This window comes from Scyliorhinus torazame, chromosome 6 (genome assembly GCF_047496885.1).
Source record: "Scyliorhinus torazame isolate Kashiwa2021f chromosome 6, sScyTor2.1, whole genome shotgun sequence".
NCBI lineage: Eukaryota > Metazoa > Chordata > Chondrichthyes > Carcharhiniformes > Scyliorhinidae > Scyliorhinus > Scyliorhinus torazame.
In genome coordinates, this window is record NC_092712.1 from 15,194,948 (window position 1) to 15,214,366 (window position 19,419).

The 19,419-nt window shown below is 47.1% G+C and overlaps 1 protein-coding gene across 1 annotated transcript in view; it reads right to left on the minus strand.

The window, feature by feature from the left end:
- Positions 1-5,399: 5,399 nt before the first annotated feature.
- Positions 5,400-19,419, minus strand: part of LOC140424682 (uncharacterized) — a 184,037-nt gene continuing 170,017 nt past the window's right edge. Inside the window, exons 29-30 of the mRNA XM_072507950.1 lie at positions 14,670-14,723; positions 5,400-6,239 (exon numbers count right to left, since the gene is read on the minus strand). Of these exons, the coding sequence (XP_072364051.1) occupies positions 6,170-6,239; positions 14,670-14,723 (124 nt within the window). The 3' untranslated portion in view covers positions 5,400-6,169. The remainder of the gene's footprint in view (positions 6,240-14,669; positions 14,724-19,419) is intronic.

Sequence of the window (19,419 nt, forward strand, 5' to 3'; positions counted from 1 at the left end):
CTGGTGTATAAATCACTCCGCCTGCATTTAGACAGTATGAAAACCGATCAAGTGTACAATTAGTGCACTGGATTTGCTGGTCATTTAATCTAACAACCCCGTGGCTCTTTTTAATTGTTTATTTTGGAGCCTTTTTATATAATTGCACTGGTGCACATCGTTGTTTCTCTCCATACTCGGTGCTTGCCTGCAGTCTGGCACTACTGTGTCACTTTGCTTCTCACCCACCTTTCCCAACCATCCACCTCCTCCCCAAACCCCCCTCCAAATATTTAAAAAAAAAAAAAAATTTAGAGTACCCAATTCATTTAACTAATTAAGGAGCAGTTTAGCATGGCCACCTACCTGCACATCTTTGGGTTGTGGGGGGTGAAACCCACGCAGACACGGGGCGAATGACCCAGGGCCAGGATCGAACTACCAAATATTGACACAGGTACACGGTTTAGCTATTGTTTGGTGACCCCTACTGTTCAGCCCGAGAGTTATGGGTTTGAGCAGGGAGGTCCAATCACAGGGTAGGGTGGTATACTTCTCCAGTTAAATACTGTGGCCAGATTGCGATACACAAGAACAGAAAAATGCACTGATCTGTCAGCATGAACAAGATTAAATAGGTGCTAGGTGAGTGAAATACCAGTCAGCCAGCAGTTAAGATTTTCTTTTGTCCTAGGAGGCGCGCAGCACGGGGATTTATTGAATTGTCCTGGAGAATGCGGTGGTGAGCTGCCAGTTTGAGTTTAGGTTGACCCCGCCCTAAGCAATGATGGTAATCTCCAGTCAGCGGGATGTTCGGCCCATCGAGTCTGCACTGACCCCCCCTGGAAGAGCCCCACCTAGGCCCACTCATAACCCCAACCAATGTTTGGACACTAAGGGGCAATTTAACATGTCCAATCCACCTAACCTCATGTGCAGGGAAGCAGAACACCTGGAGAAACCCCACACAGACACAGGGCGAACGTACAAACCCCTACAATCACTCAAGGCCGGAATCGAACTGGGGTCCCTGGCACTGTGAGGCAGCAGTGTCAACCACAGTGCCACCCCAGATCACTCATTCCACCCAGGCCCTATGCCCAATGTCTGTGCATAATCTTTTTTCGGTGTCTTCACTTTCGTCCATTGGAGGATAAAAGATTCGCAGGCTGCTTAACAATCCGACAAGCCGCCAGAACATCGCTCTTTCCATGGGCCATAACCATCATTCTCCCAGCTGATGGCTGGTGCGGGAGCAGGTTCAGGCCCACAAAGTTGCAGCGTTTCTTGGCTTCCACAACCCACACAATGGGGGGAGAAGACACAAGGGCACACCCACACACCAGATGACAGTATCCCAATAGATGTCAACCCAGAATTCAAAGCCTGGTCTCCAGTCTCCCTGTGACTTATTTGGAATGAGGTTGTGGCGGACTGGTCCCACTGAGCCAAAGGCCGTCTCCACTTATCCGTTGCTTATATTTTAAAAGAGCATTTGCTATCCTTTCCTTCTTGTAGCTGGGTATGGTAGTAAGGAGAGCAAGTTATGGTAGTAAGGAGAGCTATTAATATCTGTAACCCTCACCAGAAAACTGAACAGAAAGTTGTAAACTAGCCGTTTTCTGTCCACTTACAGATGACCTCAGCAGGTTTGATCTCAAAATTTTCCACCACCAGCAAGAAACTAAACAACTCTTTTCCTTTATGAAGAACTTTGCTTCTCCATTCACTCATCCTCTCCATCCATGGGTCTTGTTGACTACTGTGTAGCTCTTGCCAAACAAATCGTAGAAAAAAAATTTCCACTTGTGGGCAAGACCACAACCAGGGTCCATAAATATAAGATAGTGACTAATAAATCCTAACAAGAATTCAGGAGGAACTTCTTTACCACAATGTGGTGAGAATGGAGAACCGCAACAAGGACTACTTGAAGCAAATAGCACATAAATGCTTTTAATAGGGAGGCAGAGAAACATGAGGCAGAAAGGACAAGGAGATGCTGATAGGGGAAGGTGACAGAGGGTTGGAGGAGGTTCGTGAGCAGCGTAAGTACCATCATGAGGACCTATCAGGACAAATGCCTCCTACTGTTCTGTAAACTCTTCATTCTTACAAACAGTATTTCCTTCCATTGCTGACTCAAGAGGATTACAATTGTAACCAGCACCGTTAGAAGTGGAAATACCATCCAGTTGTCTTCATATGAAATTTTAAAAATGCTGGAACACTCAGCATCTGTGGAGAGCGAGACCTTCTTATCCATCAAGCTGGACTATGTTTCTCCACAGATGTTGCCTAATCTGCAGAGTGATTCCAGCATTTTCTCATTTACTTCTCAACGACATATTGATGCTTCACGTGGAGGCGACCGATGCATCTACAGAGGGTCTAAGCCAGCAGGTAGGAGCTCACCGTGACCATCAGCGGCTGCAGTAAGATGGGGATTGGAATGTCTTCATCAGATCAAAGGGATTATATCAGCATCCACAGGCCAGCAGCAAGTGACACATCCCCACACTTTGTGTGTAAAGAAAAACTTTAATTCCTTTTTCTTTTTGTCAGTGACTATCTCACATTGTTCTTGTTCTGAACTCACCGACAAGGACAAACAGTTTCTCCATATCTAACCTATCAAACCTCCCCCCTAATTTCAAAACCTTCTATTACAAGCAGGGACTGGGAAATGGTGATTTTGGGGAGTAAATTCATACTGCAATCGCACCAAACAAGCAAAGTCGTACCATTGATCAAACTCAGCAGGGCATCCTGGTGTGGCTCCCAGCCCAGAAATATCACCAGGGGGTTTACTAGAGAGCATGCGAACTACTCCAGTGGCTCCTGTTTGTGTGTGTGCTCTATTGCAGAGGCCATCTTTCAAATAAAGTATTAAACAGGCCCCTTCTGCTCTCTGGCAACTACAATCGATTCCGGGGCTACTATTGGAAGAGAAGAAACCGAGTCTCACAGCTACAATTCATCTCTCAAACCACATCACTAATGAGAGATGAACTGCTTCTTACTATGAACACCCGGCAGCCTTCAACCGCCTTCATGAATAGAGTTTATTGTATGTGAAGTAGCATGCAGTGCTCCTGAAAAATATTAAATACAAGACTGTAACATGATCCTCCTGCTAGAAGGTGCATTTATCTGCACCCAGCGTAATGATTTCAAGATAAATATAAATTTCTTATAAATTCAGCGTACTTGTTTGCCCAAGGATAACACTCAGAACATGCACTCGGTGATGTCCTCCCGAGGTTCACCATTCATACCGCTCACCTGCATGCTAGTTTTACTCATATTTATGACAATACATGGGAATGGAACGAATTAAGCATCTGATTATGAGGTTATAGAATTAAGTTGCATCGACACAGAAGCAGGACTTTCAAATGCATGCCGTGTTTGAGCTGCACCCTGACAGGTGACATCACCCAGAACCCCTTCTGATCACCAGGCACCAATACTGGGCAACAGAGACCCCAAATCAGAATCAGGCTTTGCTGCAAAGCCCTCTGCATTTGATTAGCCCGTTAACGTCGGGATAAAATACCCAGAAAGCCTTTAGGAGTTAATTCCTCTTCAGAACTTTCAGTTTGAACACGTCACAGTTTTTCCCACCTCGTCTTTAAACCCAGGGAGATTGAGCGGTTAAGAGAGCGTGCGAGGGACTGAGGGCTTCCTATAAAAAGTTTACATCCACATGGAGGAATGTCACTCGGGAAGGATTGATCAGTGTGATTAGTTGACACCTCAGTTCCCATTGTATCATGGGACCACCAGGATGACAAGAGGGCGAACTGAATGGATCACGGTCATTTCTGTGCATCGTGATTTCTGCACAAATCATTGGACTCTCCCAGTGCAGCTGCACAGTCACCTGGGGGGTGAAAACCAGAGTGTCAGAGGGAAATAGCAAATTGATAAGCTCATTATGTAGAATCTCAGTACATTACGATGGCAGGTTGCAGCCTAATCTTATATTCCCTAGAATGTAGAAGATTACATAGTGATCTACTGAAGGTGTTTAAGACGTTTAAGAGTTTATAGGGAAGCTTTGGGAGGAGAGGCGTCCAAAATAGGGAGGGGCATAAATTTAAAATTAGAGGGGGCAGAACGGTGGTGCAGTGGTTAGCACTGCTGTCTCATGGCACCGAGGACACGGGTTCAATCCCGGCTCCGGCTCACTGTCCATGTGGAGTCAGAGAGGTTTACAGCATGGAAACAGGCTCTTCGGCCCAACTTGTCCATGCCACCCAGTTTCTATCATTAAGCTAGTCCCAATTGTCTGCATTTGGCCCGTATCTCTCTAAACCCATCTTACCCAAATAACTGTCTAAATGCTTTTTAAAAGACAAAATTGTATCCGCCTCTACTACTGCCTCTGGCAGCTCGTTCCAGAGACTCAACACCCTCTGAAATATTTGCCTCTCTGGACCTTTTTGTATCTCTCACCTTAAACCTGTGTCCTGTAGTTTTAGACTCCCCTACCTTTGGGAAAAGATGTTGATGACCTTGTCTATGCCCTTTATTAATTTATAGACCTCTATAAGATCACCCCTAAGCCACCTACGATACAATGAAAAAGGTTCCAGTCTATCCAGCCTCTCCTTATAACTCAAACCATCTAGACCGGTAGCATCCTAGTAAATCTCTTCTGCACTCTTTCTAGTTTAATAATATCCATTCTATAATAGGGTGACCAGAACTGTATACAGTATTCCAAGTGTGGCCATAAACTTCAACAAGACGTCCCAACTCCTGTACTCAATGTTCTGACCAATGAAACCAAGCATGCCGATTGCCTTCTTCACCACCCTGTCCACCAGCGACTCCACCTACAGGTTCAAGGATCTATGAACCTGTACTCCTAGATCTCTTTGTTCTAGAACTCCCTACCATTAACTGAGTAGGTCCTGCCCTGATTCAATCCACCAAAATGCATCACCTCACATTTATCTAAATTAAACTCCATCTGCCATTCATCTGTCAGCTGGCCCAATTGATCAAGATCCCGTTGCAATCACTGTTCACATTCACCTTGTGTCTGCATGGGTCTCACCCCAAAGATGTGCAATGTAGGTGGATTGGCCACGCTAAATTGCCCCTTAATTTGGCTCCTATATCTTACAAATTTCTTCACACAAGATGGAGCGGCAATCTGGGACTCTCCCCCAGAAAGCTGTGGGAAATCAGGGCTCATGATTAAGACTGAGGGTAAGTGTATGGAGGGTTGTGGCATCAAGGTCAGTAAATGGGAGTTGAAATGCAGATCAGCCATGACCAGATTAAATGGCAGAAGGGGCTGAATGGTCTCCCATCCCTCACTCTGGAAACCCCTCAAATGCCTTTTCATGATTCTGACTGAGCATAAAGAGGATTCATAAAACAAAACGGAAAGCAGTAGACAAACCTTGGTTCAATAAATTTTCAATTCTCGCAGTGATACAGCGTAGTGCATACAACAAAATAAGCAGCATCAATTATTGCAATAATACTTCTTAAACCTTAAACAGCTGCAGTGAATCAGCAGATAACTGACAAAGTAAAAAATGGCAGATTAGTGCAAGGACGTCAGTATAACCGCAGATTCTTCAGTAAAACCACAGTCTGTACCGCTCATCTGCTCAACCCCACCAACAGGTACACAGGTGAGCGAGACATAGACCAGACATTTACGCTGTGAACAGGACGCGGAAAGTAAACAAACAAACCAATTCCAGAAATCGGAGATTTGCAGGCTGGGAGAGTTGAGCAGTTTTTTTTTGCAGTTTTAAATGATTGTCAGCTGGGCTGAAGCTTCAGTCTCGAAGACCCGGCACTTGCATACATTCAACCGTTCCTAATCATCGTATAAACCTCCCAGCTCAAACAAGTACAAAACCTCCCCACCCACACACTCTGGTCAAACGCTCTTTGTTTCAGCCGAGAAGTTTTCCATGAATTTCAACTGGGGAAATAAGAGGCGAGGCAGCAGGAATTTTCCCATTCTCAGCATCAAGAACTCCGGGCTCAGGCACTGCTGGGCGCAGAGTGAAGGTCCCTCAAGCCCACCTCAGTCATGTTTCTCTCCATAGCTTGTGGAATGCGGTGGTCATGTAGCAGGAACGTGAAGAATTCACACGCAGCAAGCTGACATGTGGCAGGCTCGCTGGACAGCGGCCCCGGGAACCCAAAATCCCAGTCATGGATTCTTAAATTCCCCACTGTTGGGATTTGCCATCATTTCCCACTTTAACACGGGGGGCACTGATCTGCAGAGAAAGAAATAAAATCAGGAAATCCTTACAACATGTTCAGAGGCATTCTTGAAGTCATCCTAGTCTCGAGCCCAATCCAGTACCTAATCCCAGGAACAAAAACATTCATCCATGGGATGTGGGTGTTGCTGGCTGGGCCAGCAGTTATTGCCCATCCCTGAGAGCATTTCACAGTCAACCACATTGCTGTGGGTCTGGAGTCACATGTAGGCCAGACCAGGTAAGGACGACAGATTTCTTCCCTAAAGGGCATTAGTGACCCAGATGGGGTTTTACAGCAATCTACAATACTTTGATGGTCATCAGTAGATTGTAATTCTTATGGAATTCAAATGTCACCATCTGCTGCGATGGGATTCGAACCTGGATCCTCAGAGCTTTACCCTGGGTCTCTGGATTACGGGACCAGTGGCAATACAGCTATGTCACCGCCTCCCATGACTAAGTGGGGAGAGTCTACTTCTCGCCAGTCAGAAGCTCATGGATCCAAATTAGTTACAGAAACTCAAGCATACAGTCCAGGCTAAAAAATGCAGAACCAAAACCAAGCATCAGTACTGAGGGAGTGCTGCACTGTCAGAGGATCAGTACTGAGGGGGTGCTGCACTGTCAGAGGGTCAGTACTGAGGGTGTGCTGCACTGTCAGAGGGTCAGTACTGAGGGAGTGCTGCACTGTCAGAGGGTCAGTACTGAGAGGGGGCTGCACTGTCAGAGGGTCAGTACTGAGGGAGTGCTGCACTGTCAGAGGATCAGTACTGAGGGAGTGCTGCACTGTCAGAGGGTCAGTACTGAGGGAGTGCTGCATTGTCAGAGGGTCAGTACTGAGGGGGTGCTGCACTGTCAGAGGGTCAGTACTGAGGGAGTGCTGCATTGTCAGAGAGTCAGTACTGAGGGGGTGCTGCACTGTCAGAGGGTCAGTACTGAGGGAGCGCTGCACTGTCAGAGGGTCAGTACTGAGGGAGTGCTGCACTGTCAGAGGGTCAGTACTGAGGGAGTGCTGCTCTGTCAGAGGGTCAGTACTGAGGGAGTGCTGCAATGTCAGAGGGTCAGTACTGAGGGAGTGCTGCACTGTCAGAGGGTCAGTACTGAGCGAGTGCTGCACTGTCAGAGGGTCAGTACTGAGGGAGTGCTGCACTGTCAGAGGGACAGTACTGAGGGGGTGCTGCACTGTCAGAGGGTCAGTACTGAGGGAGTGCTGCACTGTCAGAGGGTCAGTACTGAGGGAGAGCTGCACTGGGTTTAAACTAGTATGGCAGGGGGGTGGGCACGGGAGCAATAGGTTAGAAGGTGAGAGCATTGAGGGAGAACTAGGGAATAGGGACAGTGTGGCACTGAGGCAGAGCAGACGGGGAGAAGTTGCTGAACACAGCGGGTCTGGTGGCCTGAAGTGCATATGTTTTAATGCAAGGAGCATTACGGGTAAGGCAGATGAACTTAGAGCTTGGATTACTACTTGGAACTATGATGTTGTTGCCATTACAGAGACCTGGTTGAGGGAAGGGCAGGATTGGCAGCTAAACGTTCCAGGATTTAGATGTTTCAGGCGGGATAGAGGGGGATGTAAAAGGGGAGGCGGAGTTGCGCTACTTGTTCGGGAGAATATCACAGCTATACTGCGAGAGGACACCTCAGAGGGCAGTGAGGCTATATGGGTAGAGATCAGGAGTAAGAAGGGTGCAGTCACAATGTTGGGGGTATACTACAGGCCTCCCAACAGCCAGCGGGAGATAGAGGAGCAGATAGGTAGACAGATTTTGGAAAAGAGTAAAAACAACAGGGTTGTGGTGATGGGAGACTTCAACTTCCCCAATATTGACTGGGACTCACTTAGTGCCAGGGGCTTAGACGGGGCAGAGTTTGTAAGGAGCATCCAGGAGGGCTTCTTAAAACAATATGTAAACAGTCCAACTAGGGAAGGGGCGGTACTGGACCTGGTATTGGGGAATGAGCCCGGCCAGGTGGTAGATGTTTCAGTAGGGCAGCATTTTGGTAACAGTGACCACAATTCAGTAAGTTTTAAAGTACTGGTGGACAAGGATAAGAGTGGTCCGAGGATGAATGTGCTAAATTGGGGGAAGGCTAATTATAACAATATTAGGCGAGAACTGAAGAACATAGATTGGGGGCGGATGTTTGAGGGCAAATCAACATCTGACATGTGGGAGGCTTTCAAGTGTCAGTTGAAAGGAATACAGGACAGGCATGTTCCTGTGAGGAAGAAAGATAAATACGGCAATTTTCGGGAACCTTGGATGACGAGTGATATTGTAGGCCTCGTCAAAAAGAAAAAGGAGGCATTTGTCAGGGCTAAAAGGCTGGGAACAGACGAAGCCTGTGTGGCATATAAGGAAAGTAGGAAGGAACTTAAGCAAGGAGTCAGGAGGGCTAGAAGGGGTCATGAAAAGTCATTGGCAAATAGGGTTCAGGAAAATCCCAAGGCTTTTTACACGTACATAAAAAGCAAGAGGGCAGCCAGGGAAAGGGTTGGCCCACTGAAGGATAGGCAAGGGAATCTATGTGCGGAGCCAGAGGAAATGGGCGAGGTACTAAATGAATACTTTGCATCAGTATTCACCAAAGAGAAGGAATTGGTAGATGTTGAGTCTGGAGAAGGGGGTGTAGATAGCCTGGGTCACATTGTGATCCAAAAAGACGAGGTGTTGGGTGTCTTAAAAAATATTAAGGTAGATAAGTCCCCAGGGCCTGATGGGATCTACCCCAGAATACTGAAGGAGGCTGGAGAGGAAACTGCTGAGGCCTTGACAGAAATCTTTGGATCCTCGCTGTCTTCAGGGGATGTCCCGGAGGACTGGAGAATAGCCAATGTTGTTCCTCTGTTTAAGAAGGGTAGCAAGGATAATCCCGGGAACTACAGGCCGGTGAGCCTTACTTCAGTGGTAGGGAAATTACTGGAGAGAATTCTTCGAGACAGGATCTACTCCCATTTGGAAGCAAATGGACGTATTAGTGAGAGGCAGCACGGTTTTGTGAAGGGGAGGTCGTGTCTCACTAACTTGATAGAGTTTTTCGAGGAGGTCACTAAGATGATTGATGCAGGTAGGGCAGTAGATGTTGTCTATATGGACTTCAGTAAGGCCTTTGACAAGGTCCCTCATGGTAGACTAGTACAAAAGGTGAAGTCACACGGGATCAGGGGTGAACTGGCAAGGTGGATACAGAACTGGCTAGGCCATAGAAGGCAGAGGCTAGCAATGGAGGGATGCTTTTCTAATTGGAGGGCTGTGACCAGTGGTGTTCCACAGGGATCAGTGTTGGGACCTTTGCTGTTTGTAGTATATATAAATGATTTGGAGGAAAATGTAACTGGTCTGATTAGTAAGTTTGCAGACGACACAAAGGTTGGTGGAATTGCGGATAGCGATGAGGACTGTCTGAGGATACAGCAGGATTTAGATTGTCTGGAGACTTGGGCGGAGAGATGGCAGATGGAGTTTAATCCGGACAAATGTGAGGTAATGCATTTTGGAAGGGCTAATGCAGGTAGGGAATATACAGTGAATGGTAGAACCCTCAAGAGTATTGAAAGTCAAAGAGATCTAGGAGTACAGGTCCACAGGTCATTGAAAGGGGCAACACAGGTGGAGAAGGTAGTCAAGAAGGCATACGGCATGCTTGCCTTCATTGGCCGGGGCATTGAGTATAAGAATTGGCAAGTCATGTTGCAGCTGTATAGAACCTTAGTTAGGCCACACTTGGAGTATAGTGTTCAATTCTGGTCGCCACACTACCAGAAGGATGTGGAAGCTTTAGAGAGGGTGCAGAAGAGATTTACCAGAATGTTGCCTGGTATGGAGGGCATAAGCTATGAGGAGCGATTGAATAAACTCGGTTTGTTCTCACTGGAACGAAGGAGGTTGAGGGGCGACCTGATAGAGGTATACAAAATTATGAGGGGCATAGACAGAGTGGATAGTCAGAGGCTTTTCCCCAGGGTAGAGGGGTCAATTACTAGGGGGCATAGGTTTAAGGTGAGAGGGGCAAGGTTTAGAGTAGATGTACGAGGCAAGTTTTTTACGCAGAGGGTAGTGGGTGCCTGGAACTCGCTACCGGAGGAGGTAGTGGAAGCAGGGACGATAGGGACATTTAAGGGGCATCTTGACAAATGTATGAATAGGATGGGAATAGAAGGATACGGACCCAGGAAGTGTAGAAGATTGTAGTTTAGTCGGGCAGTATGGTCGGCACGGGCTTGGAGGGCCGAAGGGCCTGATCCTGTGCTGTACATTTCTTTGTTCTTTTGTCAGAGGGTCAGTACTGAGTGAGTGCCGCACTGTCAGTGGGTCAGTACTGAGGGAGTGCTGCACTGTCAGAGGGTAAGTACTTAGGGAGTGCTGCACTGTCAGAGGGTCAGTACTGAGGGAGTGCTGCACTGTCAGAGGGTCAGTACTGAGGGAGTGCTGCACTGTCAGAGGGTCAGTACTGAGAGAGTGCTGCACTGTCAGAGGGTCAGTACTGAGGGAGTGCTGCACTGTCAGAGGGTCAGTACTGAGGGAGCGCTGCACTGTCAGAGGGTCAGTACTGAGGGTCAGAGAGTCAGTACTGAGGGAGTGCTGCACTGTCAGAGGGTCAGTACTGAGAGAGTGCTGCACTGTCAGAGGGTCAGTACTGAGGGAGTGCTGCACTGTCAGAGGGTCAGTACTGAGGGAGCGCTGCACTGTCAGAGGGTCAGTACTGAGGGTCAGAGAGTCAGTACTGAGGGAGTGCTGCACTGTCAGAGGGTCAAGAACAAAGAAATGTACAGCACAGGAACAGGCCCTTCGGCCCTCCAAGCCTTCGCCGACCATGCTGCCCGACTAAACTACAATCTTCTACACTTCCTGGGTCCGTATCCCTTTATTCCCAGTCTATTCATGTCTTTGTCAAGATGCCCCTTAAACATCACTATCGTCCCTGCTTCCACCACCTCCTCTGGCAGCAAGTTCCAGGCACCCTGTGTAAAACACTTGCCTCGTACATCTCCTCAGAACCTTGCCCCTCGCACCTTAAACCTACGCCCCCTAGTAATTGACCCCTCTACCCCAGGGAAAAGCCTCTGACTATCCACTCTATCTATGCCCCTCATAATGTTGTAGACCTCTATCAGGTCACGCCTCAACCTCCTTTGTTCCAGTGAGAACAAACCAAGTTATTCAACCTCTCCTAATAGCTAATGCCCTCCATACCAGGCAACATCCTGGTAAATCTCTTATGCACCCTCTCTAAAGCCTCCACATCCTTCTGGTAGTGCGGCGACCAGAATTGAACACTATACTCCAAGTGTGGCCTAACTAAGGTTCTATCCAGCTGCAACATGACTTGCCAATTCTTATACTCAATTCCGCGGCCAATGAAGGCAAGCATGCCGTATGCCTTCTTGACTACCTTCTCCACCTGTGTTGCCCCTTTCAGTGACCTGTGGACCTGTGCACCTAGATCTCTCTGACTGTTAACACTCTTGATGGTTCTACCATTCACTGTATATTCCCTACCTGCATTAGACCTTCCAAAATGCATTACCTCACATTTGTCCGGATTAAACTCATCTGCCATCTCTCAGCCCAAGCCTCCAAACAATCTAAATCCTGCTGTATCCTCTGACAGTCCTCATCGCTATCCGCAATTCCACCAATCTTTGTGTCGTCCGCAAACTTACTAATCAGACCAGATACAATTTTCTCCAAATCATTTATATATACTACGAACAGCAAAGGTCCCAGCACTGATCCCTGCTGAACATCACTAGTCACAGCCCTCCAATGAGAAAAGCATCCTTCCATTGCTACTCTCTGTCTTCTATGACCTAGCCAGTTCTGTATCCATCTTGCCAGTTCACCTGTGATTCCCTGCGACTTCACCTTTTGTACCAGTCCACCAGGAGGGACCTTGTCAAAGGCCATGCTGAAGTCCATATACACAACATCCACCGCCCTACCTGCATCAATCATCTTTGTGACCTCTTTGAAAAACTCTATCAAGTTAGTGAGACACGACCTCCCCTTCACATAACCGTGCTGCCTCTTGCTAATAAGTCCACTTGCTTCCAAATGGGAGTAGATCCTGTCTCAAAGAATTCTCTCCAGTAATTTCCCTACCACTGACGCAAGGCCTGTAGTTCCCTGGATTATCCTTGCTACCCTTCTTAAACAAAGGAACAACATTGGCTATTCTCCAGTCCTCCGGGACATCATCTGAAGACAGTAAGGATCCAAAGATTTCGAACAAGGCCTCAGCAATTTCCTCTCTTGCCTCCTTCAGTATTCTGGGGTAGATCCCATCAGGCCCTGGGGACTTATCCACCTTAATATTTTTCAAGGCGCCCAACACCTCGTCTTTTTGGATCTCAATGTGACCAAGGCTATCTACACACCCTTCTCCGGACTCAACATCCACCAATTCCTTCTCTTTGGTGAATACTGATGCAAAGTATTCATTTAGTACCTCGCCCATTTCCTCTGGCTCCACACATAGATTCCCTCCCCTGTCCTTCAGTGAGCCAACCCTTTCCCTGGCTACCCTCTTGCTTTTCATGTGCGTGTAAAAAACCTTGGGATTTTCCTGAACCCTATTTGCCAATGACTTTTCGTGACCCATTTCAGCCCTCCTAACTCCTTGCTTAAGTTCCTTCCTACTTTCCTTGTATTGAAAATGAAAATCGCTTATTGTCACAAGTAGGCTTCAAATGAAGTTACTGTGAAAATCCCCTAGTCGCCACATTCCGGCGCCTGTTCGTGGAGGCTGGTATGGGAAGGCTGGTATTCCACACAGGCTTCGTCTGTTCCCAGCCTTTTAGCCGTGACAAATGCCTCCTTTTTCTTTTTGACGAGGCCTACAATATCTCTCGTTATCCAAGGTTCCCGAAATTTGCCATATGTATCCTTCTTCTTCAACATGCCGTCAGTACTGATGGAATGCTGCACTGTCAGAGGGTCAGTACTGATGGAATGCTGCACTGTCAGAGGGTCAGTACTGAGGGAGTGCTGCACTGTCAGTGGGTCAGTACTGATGGAATGCTGCACTGTCAGAGGGTCAGTACTGAGGGAGTGCTGCACTGTCAGAGGGTCAGTACTGAGGGAGTGCTGCACTGTCAGAGGGTCAGTACTGATGGAATGTTGCATACCCACCAGTGGCTGTAGCAATCCCTCAGCCACTGTTTTGAGCAGCAGGGAAGTTGCCCCATGTCCTGGCCAATATGTATCCATCTGGTTATTACATTGCTGTGTGTATGATCTTCCTGTGCACAAACTAGCTGCGGTGTTTCCTGTGTTACAACATGACTATACTTCTAGAGTATTCACCTGGAGTATTGTGTGCAGTTTTGGTCTCCTGCTCTGAGGACAGATGTTCTTGCTCTCAAGGGAGTGCAGCGAAGGTTTACCAGACTGATTCCAGGGATGGTGGGAATGTCATACGAGGAGAGATTGACTAGGTTTTTTAATAGAATTTACAGTGCAGAAGGAGGCCATTCGGTCCATCGAATCTGCACCGGCTCTTGGAAAGAGCACCCCACCCAAGCCCACACCACCCCATCCCCATAACCATAACCCAGTAACCCCACTCAACCAACACTAAGTGCAATTTAGCATGGCTAATCCACCTAACCTGCACATCTTTGGACTGTGGGAAGAAACCCACGCACACACGGGGAGAACGTGCAGACTCCGCACAGACAGTGACCCAGCCGGGAATCGAACCTGGGACCCTGGAGCTGTGAAGTAATTGTGCTAACCACTGTGCTACCATGCTGCCCTTGGGATTGTTCTCGCTGGAGTTCAGAAGAATATGAGGGGAGATCTCATGGAGACTTATAAAATTCTAACAGGACTAGACAGGGTAGATGCAGGGAAGATGTTACCAATGATGGGTGTGTCCAGAACCAGGGGTCACAGTCTGAGGATTCAGGGTAAACCATTTCGGTGAGCCTGTGGTATTCATTACCACAGGAAGTAGTTGATGCTAAATCATTGAATATATTCAAGAGGTGGCTGGATATAGCACTTGGGGAGAATGGGATCAAAGGCTATGGGGAGAAAGCAGGATTAGGCTATTGAGTTGGGTGATCAGCCATGATCGTGATGAATGGCGGAGCAGGCTCGAAGGGCCAAAAGGCCTCCTCCTGCTCCTATCTTCTATGTATCTATGTATTCAATTGGATGTAAAGTGCTTTAGGATGTCCCACAGGTATGAAAGATGCAAGAGAAGTTCAAGTCTGTTATTCGCCTTCAACTTAAGATTTCTCTTCTTTAATCTTGGATCCCTGACCCCTTTCTGGGAACAGATTGAAATCTGTGCCTTTGGGGGGGGGGGGTGGTATTTTTTTTCACCAGCCCTGGGGAGGGGGTTGAGGGAGGAAAGTGCAGGAATCCTCGGTTGACCGCAGGTAATGTTTGGGGTTCGTACTCCTCGATATGTTCAGTGAGGACCTACCTGTCAACCCAATCTTCTGAGGAGCTGGTGTCCTGCTCGTCGTGCTTCTCCTTCCTGACAAAAACAAGAGTTGTAAAGGGTGAAGGCACAGCCATTTTAAACAGACCGACACACTGGAGCAGCAAGACCCCAGGATCAACCACTCCCACATTAAGCCCCCCTATAAATAGGTTAAAGGGCTATGGGGAAGAGGTGGGGAGATGAATTTGAGAGCAGGAAGAGATCAGCCATGATCTGATTGAATGAAGGAGCAGGATCGAGGGGCTGAATTGCCCACTTCTGCTCCTAATTCCCACGTTCCTCTCATCCAATCACTTCCCAGTCTTTGACAAAGAGTCACCCAGACTCTAAACATTCTCTCCCTTCTCCCTCCACAGATGCTGTCAGACCTGCTGAGATTGTCCAGTATTTTCTGTTCTTGTCCCAAAAACAGATTATCTAGTTTATATAACATTGCTGTTTGTGGGCAGCGACGTAGCAAATAGAAATGGGGAGGACAAACAAAACACGGGACTACTCAGTAAACGGAACATATTCAGAGGGGTTGAACATAGAACATAGAACAATACAGCGCAGTACAGGCCCTTCGGCCCACGATGTTGCACCGAAACAAAAGCCATCTAACCTACACTATGCCATTATCATCCATATGTTTATCCAATAAACTTTTAAATGCCCTCAATGTTGGCGAATTCACTACTGTAGCAGGTAGGGCATTCCACGGCCTCACTACTCTTTGCGTAAAGAACCTACCTCTGTCCTATATCTATTACCCCTCAGTTTAAAGTTATGTCCCCTCGTGCCAGCCATATCCATCCGCGGGAGAAGGCTCTCACTGTCCACCCTATCCAACCCCCTGGTCATTTTGTATGCCTCTATTAAGTCTCCTCTTAACCTTCTTCTCTCCAACGAATACAACCTCAAGTCCATCAGCCTTTCCTCATAAGATTTTCCCTCCATACCAGGCAACATCCTGGTAAATCTCCTCTGCACCCGCTCCAAAGCCTCCACGTCCTTCCTATAATGCGGTGACCAGAACTGTACGCAATACTCCAAATGCGGCCGTACCAGAGTTCTGTACAGCTGCAACATGACCCCCCGACTCCGGAACTCAATCCCTCTACCAATAAAGGCCAACACTCCATAGGCCTTCTTCACAACCCTATCAACCTGGGTGGCAACTTTCAGGGATCTATGTACATGGACACCTAGATCCCTCTGCTCATCCACACTTTCAAGAACTTTACCATTAGCCAAATATTCCGCATTCCTGTTATTCCTTCCAAAGTGAATCACCTCACACTTCTCTACATTAAACTCCATTTGCCACCTCTCAGCCCAGCTCTGCAGCTTATCTATATCCCTCTGTAACCTGCTACATCCTTCCACACTATCGACAACACCACCAACTTTAGTATCGTCTGCAAATTTACTCACCCACCCTTCTGCGCCTTCCTCTAGGTCATTGATAAAAATGACAAACAGCAACGGCCCCAGAACAGATCCTTGTGGTACTCCACTTGTGACTGTACTCCATTCTGAACATTTCCCATCAACCACCACCCTCTGTCTTCTTTCAGCTAGCCAATTTCTGATCCACATCTCTAAATCACCCTCAATCCCCAGCCTCCGTATTTTTTGCAATAGCCTACCGTGGGGAACCTTATCAAACGCTTTGCTGAAATCCATATACACCACATCAACTGCTCTACCCTTGTCTACCTGTTCAGTCACCTTCTCAAAGAACTCAATAAGGTTTGTGAGGCATGACCTACCCTTCACAAAGCCATGCTGACTATCCCTGATCATATTATTCCTATCTAGATGATTATAAATCTTGTCTCTTATAATCCCCTCCAAGACTTTACCCACTACAGACGTGAGGCTCACCGGTCTATAGTTGCCGGGGTTGTCTCTGCTCCTCTTTTTGAACAAAGGGACCACATTTGCTGTCCTCCAGTCCTCTGGCACTATTCCTGTAGCCAATGATGACATAAAAATCAAAGCCAAAGGTCCAGCAATCTCTTCCCTGGCCTCCCAGAGAATCCTAGGATAAATCCCATCAGGTCCCGGGGACTTATCTATTTTCAGCCTGTCCAGAATTGCCAACACCTCTTCCCTACGTACCTCAATGCCATCTATTCTATTAGCCTGGGGCTCAGCATTCTCCTCCACAATATTATCTTTTTCCTGAGTGAATACTGACGAAAAATATTCATTTAGTATCTCGCCTATCTCTTCAGACTCCACACACAATTTCCCATCCCTGTCCTTGACTGGTCCTACTCTTTCCCTAGTCATTCGCTTATTCCTGACATACCTATAGAAAGCTTTTGGGTTTTCTTTGACCCTTCCTGCCAAATACTTCTCATGTCCCCTCCTTGCTCGTCTTAGCTCTCTCTTTAGATCCTTCCTCGCTACCTTGTAACTATCCATCGCCCCAACCGAAACTTCACACTTCATCTTCACATAGGCCTCCTTCTTCCTCTTAACAAGAGATTCCACTTCCTTGGTAAACCACGGTTCCCTCGCTCGACGCCTTCCTCCCTGTCTGACCGGTACATACTTATCAAGAACACGCAGTAGCTGATCCTTGAACAAGCCCCACTTATCCAGTGTGCCCAACACTTGCAGCCTACTTCTCCACCTTATCCCCCCCAAGTCACGTCTAATGGCATCATAATTGCCCTTCCCCCAGCTATAACTCTTGCCCTGCGGTGTATACTTATCCCTTTCCATCATTAACGTAAACGTCACCGAATTGTGGTCACTGTCCCCAAAGTGCTCTCCTACCTCCAAATCCAACACCTGGCCTGGTTCATTACCCAAAACCAAATCCAACGTGGCCTCGCCTCTTGTTGGCCTGTCAACATATTGTTTCAGGAAACCCTCCTGCACACACTGTACAAAAAACGACCCATCTATTGTACTCGAACTATATCTTTTCCAGTCAATATTTGGAAAGTTAAAGTCTCCCATAATAACTACCCTGTTACTTTCGCTCATATCCAGAATCATCTTCGCCATCCTTTCCTCTACATCCCTAGAACTATTAGGAGGCCTATAAAAAACTCCCAACAGGGTGACCTCTCCTTTCCTGCTTCTAACTTCAGCCCATACTACCTCGGAAGAAGAGTCCCCATCTAGCATCCTCTCCGCCACCGTAATACTGCTCTTGACTAGCAGCGCCACACCTCCCCCTCTTTTGCCTCCTTCTCGGAGCTTACTAAAACACCTAAACCCCGGAACCTGCAACATCCATTCCTGTCCCTGCTCTATCCATGTCTCCGAAATGGCCACAACATCGAAGTCCTGGTTGAGGGAGTGAGATACCTTGGAGCACGCATAGAAACATAGTAGAAGCAGGAGGAGGCCATTCGGCCCTTCAAGTCTGCTCCACCATTCATCATGATCATAAAGTTCAATTCCCTGATCCCGCCTTCCCTTTAGCCCCAAGAGCTATATCTAATTCCTTCTTGAAAAAACTCAACGTTTTGGCCTCAACTACTTCCTGTGGTAGTGAATTCCACAGATTCACTTCTCTCTCTGGGTGAAGAAATTTCTCCTCACCTCAGTCCTAAAAGGTTTACCCCTTATCCTCAAACTATGACCCCTAGTTCTGGACTCCACCCTACCATCGGGAACATTCTTTCTGAATCCTGTTAGAATTTTGTCCGTTTCAATGAGATCCCCTCTCACTCTTCCAAACTCCTTTGAATATAATCTCTCCTCATATGACAGTCCCACCATCCCAGGAACCAGTCTGGTAAACCTTCGCTGCACTCCCTCCATAGCAAGAACATCCTTCCTCAGATAAGGACACCAGAACGGCACACAATACTCCAATGCCCTATACGACTGCAGTAAAACATCTTTATTCCAATACTCCAATCCTCTCACTATGAAGGCCAACATACCATTTGCTTTCTTTACTGCCTGCTGTACCTGCGCGCTGACTTTCAGCGACTGATGCACGAGGACACCAAGGCCTCGCTGAGTATCCACCTCTCTCAATTTACACCCATTCAAATAATAATCTGCCTTCCTATTTTTGCTACCGAAGTGGATAACCTCACATTTATCCACATTATACTGCATCTGCCATGCATGTGCCCACTCACTCAGCCTGTCCAAATCCCACTGAAGCATCTCTGCACCCTCCTTACAGCTCACCCTCTCGCCCAACTTTGTATCATCTGCAAATTTGGAGATTAATACATTTAGTTCCCTGGTCCAAATCATTAATATATATTGTGAACAGTTGGGGTCCGAGCATAGATCACTGCGGTACCCCACTAATCACTGCCTGCCAATCAGAAAAAGACCCATTTATTCCAACTTATTGTCTCCTGTCTGCTAACCAGCTTTCTATCCATCTCAAGACACAACCCACAATCCCATACACTTTAACTTTACATAGTAATCTGCTATGTGAGACCTTGCTGAAAACCTTCTGAAAGTCTAAATAAACCACATCCACCGGTTCTCCCTGGTCGACTCTACTATTTGCATCTTCAAAGAATTCCAGTACATTTGTCAAGCATGATTTTCCTTTCATATATTCATGCTGACTTGTCTGATTACACCACTGCTTTCCAAATGCTGTGCTATGAAATCCTTGATAAGACCATAAGACATAGGAACAGAATTAGGCCACTCGGCCCATCGAGTCTGCTCCGCCATTCAATCATGGCTGATATTTTTTCATCCCCATTCTCCTGCCTTCTCCCCATAACCCCTAATCCCCTTA